At 34.9% G+C, this 18,027-nt stretch overlaps 1 protein-coding gene across 4 annotated transcripts in view; it reads right to left on the minus strand.

The window, feature by feature from the left end:
* The window catches only part of mcama (melanoma cell adhesion molecule a), an 89,094-nt gene extending 76,058 nt beyond the window's left edge, over positions 1-13,036 (minus strand). For all 4 annotated transcript variants that reach the window (XM_068221534.2, XM_068221535.2, XM_068221533.2 and 1 more), the window contains exon 1: positions 12,949-13,036. In XM_068221534.2, coding sequence (XP_068077635.1) covers positions 12,949-13,030 — 82 coding nt within the window. In that variant the 5' untranslated portion in view covers positions 13,031-13,036. The remainder of the gene's footprint in view (positions 1-12,948) is intronic.
* Positions 13,037-18,027: the final 4,991 nt, after the last annotated feature.

The raw sequence follows: 18,027 nt of genomic DNA on the forward strand, positions 1-18,027 counted from the left end.
CCAGTATAAGCCCACTATGCTTGATTATCAGATCTACGGGGAGTACGGGAAAGAATGAAAAGATGGCAGGATGTTGGCACAGTGCCCACCACTGTGGGTGTTGGGTGATATTACCCATGCAACAGATCTCTGATCAGTTACACAGTTTCCCCAACAGTGTATTGGTTAGATTGTGAATATGAGATGCTGAGAGTAAATCAGTCTAAAAGAGCAACCCCTGCAGAGCATATGAACTTCAACATGGCAAACTTGTGGTTAGAAAATGGAAATCTATTCCAGACAGTCAACAACCACATTGATATATCTTTGACAGAAGAAACTAAAGCCTGCTTTTGTGCCAGCACATCCCTTTAAAGCCAAACCCAGCACCTTTGGAGAGAAAGGGCAAACTGTTCGTGTGGGTCTGGATGACATTTCAGAGATGAAGAATGTTCTGTTTACTTCTGTTTTACTGATTTGACTGAAATAAGTGAGCACTAACCTTTGCCAGCGTGATATTTATCAAACTGTACTCACTTATGAGACAAAAGATCATTTGCCCACACAGTCTGGAGTCAGCAACAACATATGGTACTGAGGAAACCCTATCTGTAACACTTTATCAGTGATGAACTGAAATAATTACTTTTAGCTTTCAAGATTTTCTTCAGCTGAAATTGTTACCACATTCCTGCATATCCATTAGGAATGATGAAATGACTTGATTTATAAATGAGAGGCGAAAACAAAATGGTAGAAGAGTTTTGCACGCTGAAGGACAAAGAGATGTGAAGGGTGTGGTGCTTCTGGAGGAATTTTTGCCTTCAGTAATCAGTAGAGGAGCACAATGAAGGTCTCGACAGCTCCTTTGTCGAGAAAGATGCTCCTACAGAGACACAGGATGACTTATGTCTTGCTCGAATTTCAAAAAGCACTGAAATACATCTCATGGCATTCTACCACATAATAAGACATGTGGAGGATCACATGCCACTACCACCTCGAGCACTTATGAAGAACATCCAAACTTCTCTCAGAAACGCCAACTGACCCAGGCAGAGCTCGAACCAGCAACCTTCTTGCTGTTAGATGACAACACTACCTACTGCGCCACTGCGTTACCCCTGTAATATACTATTTGTACTCATTTTGGTTTCAAAAATAGATTTAAATATAAAAACAAACCCTCAAATAATACCAGTGCTAACACCAATGCTCATAACTGAAGGTTTATAGTTAGCATGATTGGTGTTTTAGTGTATTTTGAATTAATTTATTAGATCATTATCATTTTGACAGAATTTTGAATTAGTTTTAATCCGTCTTTTGCATTTTAGTTATATTTAGGTTTCATATTTATCTGAGTTGAACATCAGTGTTCCCAAATTAAATTCAAAATGCTCTATTTTGGCAGGTCAATGATGACAAAACTTAAGCATTTTAAAACTCAAACACAATAGTGCAAACAGCACCTGAGCGGCCGATTTTTTTCTGTTATTTAACAGGTTTATTTCTGTATTTATTATTTCGTTGTTTCTTGCTGATCAAAACTGGCCACTTTTAAGGGCCATTTGGCATGAAAGATATTGAAAAATACAACTGATGGACACAATTATCCTGTGAACATGGAAGCTGTTTGGTGTCCCGCACTGCACTTAATTTGAACGCAGCTCCATATGCATCTTGCTTTGACCGTTACATGCTTTAGCGCCACAGAGTTGCATTTACTGTATTTTTAGCATCTTCAGGCATGTCAATAGAAGTGCCAATCTCATTGGTCGACTAGTTTTTAACATGTCACATCAAAACGAAGCATTATTCCAGTCTGCACACGCACCTATGAGGAAAATTATCTTGTGTAAGCTGATTGGACAGAACTGTGTGTAGGTATAGTGTGTTATATCGGAGTGATATATTGGAGTTATATTGAAGTGATATAAACACAACAAGTCTCTTTTTTTTAATTTCCTGACATTAAAATAGGATCCAAATCTCTCTTGTGTTAAGGAAGACCGCTACTTCACCTAGGAATGCGGTTTCCTACTCACCATTTTGATTGAAAGCAGCGTATTAACATGTCTCTGTAGTAACTTGTATAATCATATCAACAAGACAGGATGTGCCGAATGCAACTGGGATTAAAAGATCTGTTGAGCTCTCTGTGATCATCAATCATCATCAAATGTGATCAAGAATGAGTTTTACAAGTTTAAAACGGTGCATGTTCGTAATAAACTACAGCGATTTCACCATCTTTTTCACCACAGCACATGTCAGTACAATTATAAAAGAAGGCGCCTCAATCCTGGTTTGTGGACATTAAATCAGGTTTATTTTGTACATTAACATAACGGATATTCATACGGCAGTGAATATTAACGTGTATACTGTCATATTTGCAGTGCAAAAACGTTTCAAGTTAAATGTGTGTGTGTGTGTGTGTGTGTGTGTGTGTGTGTGTAACCTTTGAAACAACATTGTGTGTGACTCATCGTTGCAGAAAGGCTTGAATTAACTCCACAACAAATACATTAAATTATGACTGGTAAAGTTCTTACTGTAGTATTTCTCATAAACGTTACGTGAGATCTGCTTTCTTCATGTCTGTCACTGTGCTGTTTATCTGATGCAGCCGGAGACATATACTCTGACAGGCACTTCCCGGTGGGCGAGGAGAACCAGCATTAAAGGCACAGGCAACAAAAACAGCTGCAATGTGTTCAGAGCAAACTATTCCAATATTCTAAAAGGTGAAATAAATAATCTGATGGGTGTTTTGAGCTGAAACTTAACAGACACATACTGGAGACACAAAAGACTTATCTTAAATCTTGAAAAAGGGGTAAAATAGGTGTCCTTTAAATCAACAGATATTTTTGTTTTTTTTATGTTGGACTGTGCCTTTAAGAATAGTCCCAACACACAGATGTACACACACAAAAAAACTGTGGCAACCGCTTAGGGATGCTCTGACAAAACCCCACTCACAGTTTCCCCAGGAAACAAAACACAAAAATCAAGTTAACTAATAACGATTTTCAAAAGAAAACAGTCCAGAATTTTCGGCAGAACGCAGCCACAGAGAATTACCTTGCAACCACCTGAAACACAAACAAGGCAACTGCGCGAATGTCTGCAAAAATCAATAAAGATTTTAGAGAAAGTGAAACAGATGAAGGGCCTGAAGTCCCGCGCTCCCTCTGAACGGGCCGCTAGCCAAGCCTGAGAGCGGGGCATGAGGGAGATGTGGGAGGAGAGCCGGAGACCGTGGGGGGAAGGGGGCAGACAGCAAGACTCGAGGTGCTACTATTGTGCAGGATGATTTCTGTAACATGAGCAACCTACTTACTCACACACATCAGAAGAAGACGAAGAAAAAACTTCCACATCTGCCTACTCCGAAATGAGTGAGCCACCAGGTGCTCGCAGCTGTCTGTGGATTTGACCGAGAAAAGAGATGGAAAACGATAAAGATGGACAGGTTTCGGGGGATGAGAGTTAGTGATTTAGAGAAGAGATTTTGGAGAAAACATTATCCAAGGACTTCCGAAAACCCCCCTTTGCATTGTGCGGATTTTCTGCCAGATCCTGAATCGGTTCCTGGGCAGTGACGTGTCCCACAGATGGGGCTCTCTAAAAATGACGGGCTGTGTTCAACCAATTAAATAGCGCATTTTGGACGGGTGCGCTAAGCTGGTTATAAGTGTGGAGAATAATAATGAGATAAAGCCAAAAAATCACAAGGGACATGGTCCGCAAAATTAAGTCTTTTATCAGCTCATACTATGTATTTCCTATTTATTTTAATGGCATTAGAGAAACTGTCTACAGCTGTGGCTTTAACACTGTTGCATGAAGCATAAAATTGCTATTGATCCATAAGCAGATTATTTTGACTTAGCAGCATTGGTTGAGGAAATATTAGTGTGCTTTTTATGTCAAACAAAGGAATAGGAATCAGCAGGCAAACAATTAAATATTTCAATGTTAAAAGAATAATTCACCTAGGTATTAGTTTACTAATGTAAATGTAATTTCAAACTGGTATGACTTGTAATGTTCATGTAAAACACAAAAGGACATATTTAAAAAAGTGTTTAGGCTGTTTATTTCCGTAAAAACAAAATCATTTAAACTTAAAGATATGCAAAGGCAGAGACAGCACGTTGGCTCTCACAGCATGTTTTATTGATTTGTTTGTTTTTTCTTACTTGATTTTTACCACGTTTTCAGATTTTACCACATTCTCACCTTATTATTTACTTGTTTGTTTTATTTTTTGGATTCTGTTTTGGTCTTACCCGCTTCACCTGACTCAAACTCCACTATACATCTCAAGTCCACCAACGTACAGTACATGGTGTCAAATTGTGTTTTACTGTATGAATATGTTATTTTTGGTTTTTTGAACTATGATAAGACGTTGGCAAATGAAGCTTATGTTATTAATCTTCTGATTGTACTTACCAAGAGTCATATCTATCGATGTAAATTTAGCAATCAGAAACCTCTGTTTTTATTGGTACTTAAAGAACTTAATATTTATAAACAGTAAATACCATTAAGGAGAGTACAAACAAAAAAGCTGTTAAAACCATGTATTTGTTTGACACTTTGAGGTTATTGTGAGTTAGCAAGGCCTAGCATTATTTATTTGTAATTTCTTTTTCTGCTATTTAATTTTGTTTTACCTATTGAGTTTTTTTACCTTTATAATTTTTTTTTATACTTTTCCTTTTTTTGTTTACCTCTAGCATTGTTTTGCATTTATCGTTCTTGCATTAAAAAAAATAAAATAAACTAAAAAAAACTGTACATGGTGAACTAACTAGACATAACAGCGGGAAAGCCATCCATACGGAGGTAAGGGATTAACCTGATAAGCGCAAAAGCGCGGAACGACGTCATACCATGCCTAGGGTTTATTTTAAAAATGAAATGCAGCCATACGTACGTCTGGCTACATAATTCTAGATCTCCAGACACGTATATAGGGCTACATTTTCAGAATGAGCCTATGTTGGAGTCCCGGCTGGGTCAGTTGGCATTTCTGTGTGAAGTTTGCATGTTCTCCTCGTGTTGGCGTGGGTTTCCTCTGGGTGCTCCGGTTTCCCCTACTGTCCAAAGACATGCGCTATAGTGAATTGCATTTAATAAACTGGCCATAGTTTAGAAATGCAAAAGTGTATGGGTGTTTCTCTGTACTGGGTTGCGGCTGGCAAAGCATCTGCTGAGTAAAACATATGCTGGAATAGTTGGTGGTTTATACCACTGTGCCGACTTTAATTTAAAGTTAGACATATAGAAAGCATTACAGCATAAAAATATGGGTAAAATTATGTCCCATCATAATTCACCAGATATATACATATATGTACATACATATATATATATATATATATATACATATTTTGATCTATCTATCAGCTTTAACCTATGTATAAAGTGTATTTTCATGTCTTTTTAATGCTTCTGTTAATCATTATGTATGGATTCAGGGGAGGAACGTATATAAAGATGAATCATTGGACCACTTTACTGAAATCCATTGTGCTCTCCTGGTTTTGGAGCTCATCTTCATCTATCCTCATTTATTTCTATTGTATGCAAAGAAGCAGCCAGACTTTTAAGGGTGGAAAAATTGCTTTTGTATCCCTGCAGAGCAAAACAAGTCAAACAGATGAAGACGTTTCAAGAGTAAGTGCTCTTTTTATTATTGAATACCCTGTATGAGGAAAAAACTAGGACAATTTAGCATGACAAATCTAATTTTGGATTCCTTTTACAGCTTTCTAAAAATTAAAATAAAAAGCGCAGTCTGTGAGAAAGTGAGGGAGAGGGGCAGACAGAGCTGGCACCCGTCCACTGTAAATTCTTCACCCCCTTCGTTGCACTTGGATGATTGTTATTCATTCTCACGCTTCATTAATGTGGTCAGTCTCCACATCTGACTTTGATAAACATGCCATCGCTACATACATGAGCCTGTCTCTTTACAAATTTATTCAGTAAGCAGAATTTGGAATTTGGATCCATCTAATGTGCGACGAGGGCAGACCGTGCCATGCAGAGCTGCAAGAATCTCCACAGATCATTGAATGAAGCAACATAAAAACTGGCTGGCAGCTCAAACGGCCTCTGTCGGATCATGGCCACAGCAAGTTTGACACACTTCCCAGAAAATACTAACATTAAAAAGTAAGCCAACAGAAAATGTAGAGCAGCCAGCTTGGATTCCTTCACAAAATGGCCATTTTTTAAACAGTCAGGCCTCCCCTTGTTCAAATACAGCTCAGATGAAGACTATAGATGACAAATACTGAGCCTTTTTCTGTCATCGACACAATTGGCAAGTCACAAAAGGCTTTGATAAGAGTTATCTCCTCCAGATAGTGATCTAAGCCTGTAAACTCACCTGTGGATCTGAGACACCTCCGACTACCATCCCCCTTTCTGCCTGCTACCAAAGGATTTAACCGAGGAATGTCGATGCCATTGTTTTGGCTGAACTCAAAGCGGGTGACTTCAAAAAGTGGCCCGCGGTGCTGTCGTCTAGCCTGTGTCTCGGCTCATCACTGCAGCCGTAGGATCAAAACCTCGACTTCAGGGACGCGATCAAAAGAGATCTAATACTCAATTATGCTTGAGAGTGAAGGGCTGCTCTCTTTGATTGAGCACCGATTGAGTGTCTCGTTGGGATTCATCTTTTGTTCAAAATCATTTTTAGAGGGGAAATGCTCACCCTGCTAGTGTTTACTGACCTTACAGAGAAGCCATATGATGAAATCACAGGATAAAATCCCATGGGTTTCACATGGAAATGATCCAAAAGTACATGTTTCACATATACAGTTAAAGTCAGCATTATTAGCCCTCCTGGATTATTAGCCCCCCTGTGTATTTTTTCCCAAATTTCTGTTTAACAGAGGGAAGATTTTCTCAACACATTTCTAAACATGATAGTTTTAATAACTAATGCCATTTAAAGGCATAACTCGGTTCATTAATGTAGGTAAGTTTGAGTAATTTGGCAGATTCTTGTATAATGATGGTTTGTTCTGTAGACTATCAAAAAATATTTCACAATGGGTTTAATAATATTGACCTTAAAATGCTTTTAAAATGGTTTAAAACCCATTTTAAACTACTTTTATTCTAGCCTTTCTGATAACTTTCTGTTAAACATCATTTGCAAATTATTTCAAAAAGAAAAATAATTCACAGATAATAATTTAATTATTTGAACTTCGACTGTGCATAAATATATCAAACAACACAAAAACAATATATAAGAAAATCTGCTTTATCGCTATAATAGTGGGAGTGTCAAAATGAATTTATTTCTATGCTCAGCAATGCAGACGCGGATGCGGATTATACAATGCATTTTTTTAGTCTGCCACAAATTAAACTGTATAAATGCTATAAATGACTCATTGACTTAACTGCAGCTGATACTTTGTATGCACTCTTATCTTCATGTGTTATATTATCTGTACACAGCCGTGTTTAAAACTTTGGGATCCGTAACATTTTTTTTTATTTGTTTGTTAGATTTGTTCTTTCTTTTATTTCTTTGTTTTTAATGTTAAATTCAACATGATTTTTTACCATATACAATTTCTTATTGAAAACATTCAAAGAATGTAATTTGCACATGTGACCCAGAGATGAATTTTCAGCATCATAATTTTCAACGTCACGTGTTTTTTTTTCAGAAATTATTATCACAATATGTTTAAGTGATCAAATTAAGAGGTGTTCAACTTTCATTTATTTTCATAATCAATTATTAAAAAATGGTTGCTTATAAGTATGTGTTTTTTGACGAACACTTGATACTTAAATACTTTCTTTCTTTTAATGAATTATTCATTCATTCATTTTCTTTTCAGCTTAGTCACTTTATTAATCAGGGGTTAAGTCAGAATTATTAACCCCCCTTTGAATTTTTTTTTCTTTTTAAAATATTTCCCAAATGATGTTTAACAGAACAAGGAAAGTTTCACAGTATGTCTGATAATATTTGTTTCTTACGGAGAAAGTCTCATTTGTTTAATTTCTGCTTAAACAAATGCAGTTTTTAATAAATAAAATAAAAAAAAACATTTTAAGGTAAAAATTATTAACACCTTTAAGCAAAATTTTTTTTCGATAGTCTACAGAACAAACCATTGTCATACAATGACTTGCCTAATTCCCCTAACTGCCTAGTTTATCTAATTAACCTAGTTAATCCTTTGTATGTCACTAAGCTGTATAGAAGTGTCTTGAAAAAATCTAGTAAAATATTATTTACTGTCAACATGGCAAAGATAAAATAAATCAATTATTAGAGATGAGTTATTAAAACTATTCTGTTTAGAAATGTGCTGAGGAAATCTACTTTCCGTTAACAGAAATTGGGGGAAAAAGTAAACAGTGGGGCTAATAATTCTGACTTCAACTGTATGTTTAATACAGCAGATGCTCTTCCAGCCACAATACAACACTGGGAAACACCCACACACTCTTACATTCACACACATATGGCCAACGTAACCTATTCTGTTCTTCTATACCGCATGTCTTTGGACCAAGGGGGGAATGTGAAAACAGGGAGAACATGCAAACTCCACACAGAAATGCCAACTGACCCAGCTGGGGCTTGAACCAGTGACAAATTACTTGTATTATTAAACAAGACTGTATGTGAGTTTCCCAGCACTGGGATTTCACGAGTAAGTGTACTCTCTGGGTTAAGGCTAGAAGGGCATCTGCTGCATTAAACATATGCCAGAGTAAATGGTGGTTCATTTTGCAGTGGCCGGAGATTTTGACTATCCAAAGGAAAGTCAGTGTGTGAGTGTTAAATTAAATAATCAAATAAATAAATAAATAAATTTATATATATATATATATATATATATATATATATATATATATATATATATATATATATATATATATATATATATATATATATATATACATATATATATATATATATATATATATATATATATATATATATATATATATATATATATATATATATATATATGTTGATAAATAAAAATGTATATTTTTAAGAAATGTATATAGCGTACTGTATATCACACAAAAGCAGGCAGACGAAAATGCACCTATCCTAAAAATAAATCTTTTAAATATTACTGTTAACAATTCAGTATTGCATATGTCTTTATGTTTTAACCTTGTAATTTATCATTACATTTTTTTCCAAGAGCAGACTAATCCACAGGGACTAAGTTCCTGCACCACAATATTTAATTTTCCATAAACCATTTTATCAAAACGATCATTACTTTAAGGAATAAATCATCTGTGCTTTCTGTTACATCACATCTGAGCACTAAATTAAAGAAAAACAATGTTCACATTATCGTCATATCGACCAAATGTATAAAAGTGATGATATATGACATATATACAAGATACATCATTTGAGACTGTTTACACTACACACCAGCACAGTCAGAAAGGTGAATAAGTGCATCAGTATATCTGTAAATGTAGATATGAAGTGCACTAACGTGTGCACGACCCAAACACACTGTACTGTATACATGCATGTTTACAATCAATAACACAAGTGTTTAGCATTATTCAGTTAATTGCCTTCTTGCTGCCCCCTGCTGGTTAAACTCAGCGTGATTGGATTAGATTAAAGATTAACTCCTCAACTCAAGACAAACCACTTCTAATCATTCAGATATCTCATATTAAACACTAATAAGCATGAACTTGGGGTCAAAACAATACATCGTTGAACATGACAATTGAATTCCAATTATGCAAGGCGCAACCTTCATCTAATCCACATGTTGTTGTTCACTGAACGCGAACACTAAACTAACAATGCCGATTATCCCTATTGAGGTCTTCAGTGATATGCACCTTCAAAACAATGAGCCCACAGGCTTTAACATGACACTCAATGTCAAGTGTGACAGACAGGGCTCAACCCAGGGCATAGAAAGCCCTTCAGAGGAGGAACAGCCGCTCGATTGTATGGCCTCCGCTGTGGGTCATGAGCTGCTATGGGAAGCAGGAAGTCCAACGCAAGGCATCTTTTTTGTCCCTGGCACACAAAGCAGCTAATATGAAATGGAGGGAATGAGTGTGTAGACATCTGAGCTAAAAATGCATATTTTGGCGGATGTCCTGTAGTAGGATTGTTCACTAAAATTTCACTTTATTTTTTACTTTGATTGACAGGGCCTTGATATTGAGATATTTTGCACTCTGTCCTTGAAAGATACTCAATATGTCAGTTACTGTTTGATGAATAATATAACTACAATATTGAATATTATGGTAACTTTATAGATTAGGTCACAATTCATGCTATTAACTTACCTGTCTATTAATAAGATATTAACTGTTCATTAATTGTTATAAAGTATGATCTTATTCTGCATCCCAAATCCTATGCAAAACCTAAACCCACCTCTTTTTTAGGTCTTAAATTTCTCTTCGCCAGAGGCCGCTGTCGACTTACTGACTGACTGACCAATTGACTGACCCACCCTCCTTCTTCCCTAAACAAAACCAATAGTGTTTTAAAAAGCACAGATTGACCAGCGCCCACCCACTTCCCTAAACCCTGTGTGTGTGTGTGTATGTGTGTGTGTGTGTGTGTGTGTGTGTGTGTGTGTGTTTGTGTGTGTGCGTGTGTGTGTGTGTCACATAGTATTGTGTTGATTTAATCCATATATGGTAAAACTATATACCAATGTATATTTATATGTACATTTATAGTTTGATACTATTTTATTTTTAAGTTTTCATGGTTAATTAATATAAATTGGCTAACTGTGTGACAATAAATGATTGATTATATTGTCATTATAGTGTCATTAGACATTATCCGCATGTTAAATTGTGAAGTATCAGTGAAGTATGGAATACTGTTTCCGGGTCTAAGCCGCTACTTATTTGAATTGAGAAAATATTTGTTCATGGCCACCTTTTAGTCATATCACACAAGTTAAAGTAGATTTTATGTAGAATCATACACTCAATTTTTTTTTTGAAAGTATTACATTGCTTTGTAAAAGTTTATTATTACCATTTAATGAGTCGCCCCATATAGTCTGATAGAGCGCTTGGACTGGGATGTCACAATGATGTCACAATTAACATGCAGATATAGTAAGTAATGTGAATGAATAAATGTGCACTGGAAAAAAAATTTTGTTATTACTATGTATTATTATTCTCCTCATACTTACATTATTATTAACATTTTAGTGTAAAGACACTAACTGAAATATTACACTGAAATACTACACTGAAATATTACAAATGCAGATAAATCAATCATAATTTAATGATGATGATAGTTAATAATAACAATCATTATTTTTCCAAGTCTTTTTCCACCACACACACATCATCCACATCAGTCAGTACATCATTTCTAATAATGACATTTTGAATGTCAAGTTCTTGAATGAAAAATCACCCCTTACACTGAAAGAGCGAGGTGACCCCTCTTAATCATAGGGCTGTTATCTAGCGGGGTGTTCAGTCAATAATCCCAGGACAGACAGCTTTACTTCATCTGCTGGGGGACTGGAGGGACCTTATTAACACAAGGCTGAACAGAAGGTATAAGGACAGGGGCTTGTTAAGAGCCTTTGGGGGAACCAACCTTACAGGACAGTGCTGATCCATTCCACACCAAGCAAAATATGAAAAAGGAGAAAACACGATGAGGACAAGGACAACAAAGGTAGATCGACAGCACAACGGGGGACAGATAAAGATGGACAAGCAGAGGATTATGCAGTGGGGGTCCATCATCTGTTCCTTAATGAGAAGGGCTTGTTCTGTAGTCGTGTAGGTCATGCACTTAAGAGGGTGCACCACTGAATACAGCGTAATATGCAAGATCAAGGTTATTTGTATAGGTGTATAAATAAGTGTGTGCAACGAATTGTTAATAAACTACTGAATTTTGCATATTGTGAACAGCTTATCTCTGTGTGAAAATCTCTCACATCATGGCATTTTGAACAGTCTAACAGAGTTCCACAGATTCTATCTGAACACAGACACTCACGCACACACAAAGCCTGTATTTGTGGTCAGTCCCATGGTCTGTAGCATTTTTCTCATGTAGAAATAACCAGATGCAACAGCAAATTGGCCAATTATGAATATGAACATAAATATTTGCTTTGGAAATGTAATGTTTTATTACTAGATAATATAGGCTGATTAGCTTATGCATGGTAAGGTAAGATGCAAAAAAACAGTGTCATCTGAAATTTTCTTCTAAAATGATTTTTTTTTCTCAGGTTGATGCATGTAAGTTCAGTAATTTAACCTTTATGACAATAAATAATATATTTTCATGGCCTTAAAAGTGAAATAAATGAGCATATACAATGGAAGCTGAGAAAGATGCTTGGTTTAGATAAACAAACACGATATATGTTTTATATGTGTGTTTAAAATTTTAATATGTGTGTTAAATGGTGATCCACCTGCTATTGTTTATCAATGCTTGCCATATTTTACCGTTTTTTCCACATCTGAGGATATAAGCAAGATTATAAACGGATTGTTTTTATAGTACTACTACATTACTGTATGCGTTACTGTATGCTTTGTGTCTATTTCAACAAGTTCAATCTATTTATTGAGCTCACATGCAGTGTGATGATGACAAACTTCATTTTTTTCAAGCGAAAAACAAAGACAAATGGTAAAAAGGCTTTACAAATGTGGTCTAGCCAACTTGTAACCGTCGAAAACTCTAAAGTACACAGAAAACAGCGGAGTTAAATAGCCATAACTATTACCGTACAGTATACAGTATCTGCAGCATCCCAAACATCCGCGTGCATGTCATTCAAACGCGCGCGGTCGAAACCCTCTTCAGAAAGTTTCTCTCAAAAAAATAAAACATCAACAAAAAGCAGCACCGCATGGAAAATAAACGTCAAATTGTCTTACCTTGCCACGCAAGAGCGCAGATTTGAAGAACAATTAGTAAAAGTGAAGTGTTTTGCAGAGCCATGTTCCTGAAGTTATCCATCTGAATGAAGCGCACTGGAGGAGCACAGGCGTTTTGGCCAGGAGGAGCGCGCGAGAGAGGGAGGGATTATTTGGACTGTCCTACTGCGAGTGGGAGGAAATTTTGGGGCATTCAATTAATGTTCGCCTACAAAAGAAATCCGGTTACAAACTAATTTTTGTCGGACTCGATGTTTTTAGCTTCTGGTAAATCAGCTTGCACGAAGTGTGGTTATATGCTTATATGCACGAAAAGTGTGATTCTACTTTGCTTAGGACATGATATGCTACCACACACCTAACTAATATTATTGTATATGGTATACACAGTGGTGTTTAACAAAGTAACATGCCAATTTACGATGTAATACCAACGTATACAAAATCGTACCACTCAATTATGCTAATCGATGTTTGTTCACGCTGACGTCGCATGAAAAACATTGATCTTGAATATGTTAGAACACATTCTGGTAGACTGTATAGGGTTTAGGCTATATTCGTTATATAACTTCTATATTTTGTTATCAACTTTAAGTCAACAAAAATCATTATAAAAATCATGAAAATCAGTTCATTTGAATTATCATTATCCTACACGTACTGCAAAAATGCGTTTCTTACTTAGATTGTTTGCCTTGTTTCTAGTCCATATATTTCAAATTTCTTAAATCAATAAGAGATTTCTAGACAAGCAAAACATATTTTCTCTTGTTTAAAGAAATAATACACTAAAATGAAGGGAGTATTTCATTGAAACAAGCAAAAATAATCTGCCAATGGGGTAAGAAAAATAATCTTATGTCAAAAGGAAAACAAGATTGTTTTTCTTACCCCATTGGCAAATTATTTTGCTTGTTTTAAGGAAAAAATCACTTAATATTGCCATATTGTTTCTGAAAACAAGACATTATGTTTTGCGTATCAAGAAAATGCTTCTTGCTAAATGAATTTATAGATATTTGAAATAGAAACAACAAGAAATAAATACGGAAAGCATTTTGCAGTGTAGTTGTTGCCCAAGCCAAGTAAATAAATGAGATATATTAAAACGAAATTTAAGTACTACTTTTATACATCTCTATAGTTTACGAAGTACTTTTCAAATTATTTTTCCAAATTTCAAACAAGTGTAATGTTGTTTAGAGCATTTATCTGTAACACTTTAGAATAAAAGTCCATTAGTAAATGTTAGTAATGTTAGTATTGTAAATATTAGTGTTATAATGTTAGTATTTTCTTTAAAATTAACATTAAGTTACATTAGCATAACATTAACTGAGTATGAATAATCTTGTAAAGAATTTATTAATCATATTTCGACATTTACTAATGCACAAAATCCAAAGTTGTGCATGTTAACTTACCGTAAGTTACATGGACTAAAATTATTTAACTTAAATATCGAATATGAACTAACATTATTTAACTTACACAATAATAAATGTATTACTAATTGTTACTAATGGAGCATTATTTAATACATTTATCTTTTTTAAATGAACATTGCACAGAATAACAAACATTTTTTTTTAAATATAAAATTACAGTAACCTCACCAAATATTGCTTTCTTAACTCATCAATAGCTCGAAGAGCAAAACAAACTTTTTACTCAAACAGATACATGTAGTTAGTTTTAGTTTAAAGCTTTATTAATTCCCCTGGGGTGTGACACCATGTGATGCTTCACATATAACAAGATCAACACACTTAACACAATAAACACCACCACTTAACATAATCAAACAAAAAACTGAAAGAAAAAAATATAAATAAATGAGATTTTTTTAAAATCAATAACAATAATAATTTATATCTTAATTAATAATTATTAAATATATAAGTTATGTAATCTAGCTGGAAATTGTAATAGTATTTGCATATTGTTTTTTGTGGTTTTATTAATTCTAGTGTCCACAATTGTAAGTTGTTTTAGAAAGCATCTGCCAAATGATTCAATTTAAATTGTAAATGTGTACATTTGCAAATCAAAGCAGGTCGATCTGACCTGGAACATAATAAGCAAATTCTTAAAACCACAATTAAACTATAATACACAAAATAATCATTATAAATTATTTCAATTTCTCCTCTTCCCTAGTTTACCTTCTAATCCAGCAGTGTAATAAACTTGCATTGTACACCATTAATACTGCTGGCTCTTTTTTTTTTTTTTTTTTTTTTTTTTTTTTTTGCTGTTGTTTCAGTTTTGTAAGTAGCTTAAAAGCATCTGCTAAATGCATAAATGTAAATGAACATTTTTCTGGCAAGGACTTTCTCCTGGAGCCAGATCTTTTAAAAAAAAAAAAGAAGAAGAAAAAAAGAGGCTTTTCTTCCCATGAGATAAAAAAAATGTTTTGCATTGTTCTGGAAAGAGGTGTTGTTGATGGTTGTGTGTTGGTTTTGGAGATGGACTTCATCCAACACATTGCGTCAGCACACAGGTTGTTAACAACCTCTACTGCTATCAGCACTCCTCTATCACCTTAGCTAACCGTTACTGGAGGGAGGGCTCTCTGTGTGTGTGCATATATGTGTGTGTGTACTGGTTTTAGTGTATATATGACAGTTGTATAATATTATGGTGATTTACGAGAACACACCTGATGTTCTTGTAATTCAAAAAGCTTCAAAATCATACAAAACAGGGTCTTTGGACTTTTAAATCTTGCCACATGTTTCCTGTAAGGGTTGGATTTAGGGCATAGGGCCATTAAATAAGTGTATTTTAGTGTATAAAATACATTACGCATATGGAGAATCTGTAAACTTCCCCTACCAACGAGTGTGTGTGTGTGTGTGTGTGTGTGTGTGTGTGTGTGTGTGTGTGTGTGTGTGTGTGTGTGTGTGTGTGTGTGTTTGTGTGTGTAGAGAGAAAGAGAAAGAGAAAGAGAGTGGAGGTCTGTCTCTCCAGCTGTCTACTCAGACTCTTGCCATCATTCCATGTGCCTTGTACTCAAAACTGGGGCATAAAATAACACAACATTCATTCATGAACTTGTGTACGTCTTGAGGGCAATTGAGGTAAACAGATTTGTACATTTTCCTCATTAGTGGAGCTTGAGCATGAGAATGCAGCAAAATAATTGAAGATTTGCATAAGATATTATAACTTTTAAAAATATTGTTCAGAAAGAAAGAAAAAAAGAAATATAGTCATACAATTAAAAAAGTGAAACTACTGTGTCTTTCATATTGGATCAATTGAAAAATATGATTCTGTTTTTAACCTGTTTTATTCAATTTGACCTAAAGCAAAAAACAGACCCACTGGCTAAAATGTAAAGCATTTTTTCCTCAAATTAGTATTTTTGTTGTAAACCAGCTGTTTTATGTCATGTGACCACATGAAAAAGCTACTGCTCATGTTCTATTAGGTAATTATCTATTTCTAATATGATTTGGATTACCATCTTGAGTGGCATTTATAGCCATTCCGAAAGCACCAGCAGATTGTTTACCTAATTTTTTTCCTCATCAATTACTTAGTTTTTGATCTGAAGTTGAACCAAAATAATTCGCTTTATTTATGGTCTATAAAAACCATATTTTGACGTTGAGTGAATGTATTTTTCCCTTGGGCAGAATAAATATTTGGATTAATATTAAATTATAATTTTCAGTTTTAAGCAAGTTCAAACTATAATTTCAGGAAAATTGATACATTTCGCTGTAACACATTACAGTATTTAGCTGTAATCGGTGCTGGTCAATTGGTGCTTTTTAAAACACTATTGGTTAGGTTTAGGGAAGGAGGGTGGGTCATTCAATCGGTCAGTCAGTCGACAGCAGCCTCTGGTGGATTTACGCGAGAACAACAGGCGCGAATGGCACTTGTGTGAGAAATTTGAGATCTGAAAAAGCATACACAGCACCCTCTGGTGGGTTTTTTGGAAACAAAAACTGCAAAACCCTTAGCTCCTGGAATGCATTTTGCTCTCTTCAGAAATGTATATAGGGGTATGTAATCAGAATGAGCCTGGGTTGGTTAAAAAAAAAAAAAAGTGTCTTTATAGTAAACAAGATAATTATATGTTTTTGACCACAATAAATATTTCTGTTTTTGATAAACGAAACTTAAAAGTTTGAATTAAAGTTAAATCATACTTTGAGAAAAAAAAATGCTGTAACAAATTGCAAAAAGTACATTATTTTTGAGTTGGTTTAAAGTATAATTTTTTCAGTGAAGTAAGAAACAAAGCAAAATCTAAAGAAATGTACTCATTTTCATATTAATGCAAACCTGTATGAGTTTGTGAAAACCAAAAAAGATATTTGAATAATAATTCAACTTATTTGTCTGTATTATGGCAGTGAAGCACGACTTTTAGGCTTCAAAATAGTTTGAAAAGGGAATATGAAATGAATTCAAAAAACCTAACTTACCCTATACTGAGTTGCAGCTAGAAGGGCATCCGCTATGTTAAACATATGCTGGATAATGAATAAAGGGACAAAGCCGTATAGGAAAATGAATGAATGAATCTTTTTTGGACATTTAATAATGATTAAAAATAACATTCTTCTGAATATGAAAACTATGCTATGAAACTTTAATAAAGTTCAAAAACTTTGTGCTTAAATTCATTTTACTGTTTCATGTAAGTGAAAATGGGAAAGTCTCTCTAAACTCAGAGAGTGCACTTGAGATGTAATTAGAACAAAAGCTGGCAGCGAATCAAATCCAGGTCAGAATTATTGAGGGGCTCCACACACACACTGAGCCTTAAGACTTATAAGTGCGCTTTGAGGCCGCTGAAGGAAATCATATATGACCAAAGAGGGGAAAAAAGAGAATCGCACGGCTTTGATGTTGACTCAGTCAGAATTCAGATCTCTCTCTCTCTCCCTCTCTCTCTCTCTCTCTCTCTCTCTCCCTCTCTCTCTGCTTCATCTTCTTGTCCACAGTCATTTTCATTTACTCTGAAGGAAGAAATTACATCCGACCTCCACATTTATGATTACATCTTTACACATTATTCACTCTCAAAATAATCTTACACTCCCATACAGAAAG

The sequence above is a fragment of the Danio rerio genome, chromosome 5, assembly GCF_049306965.1.
Source record: "Danio rerio strain Tuebingen ecotype United States chromosome 5, GRCz12tu, whole genome shotgun sequence".
NCBI lineage: Eukaryota > Metazoa > Chordata > Actinopteri > Cypriniformes > Danionidae > Danio > Danio rerio.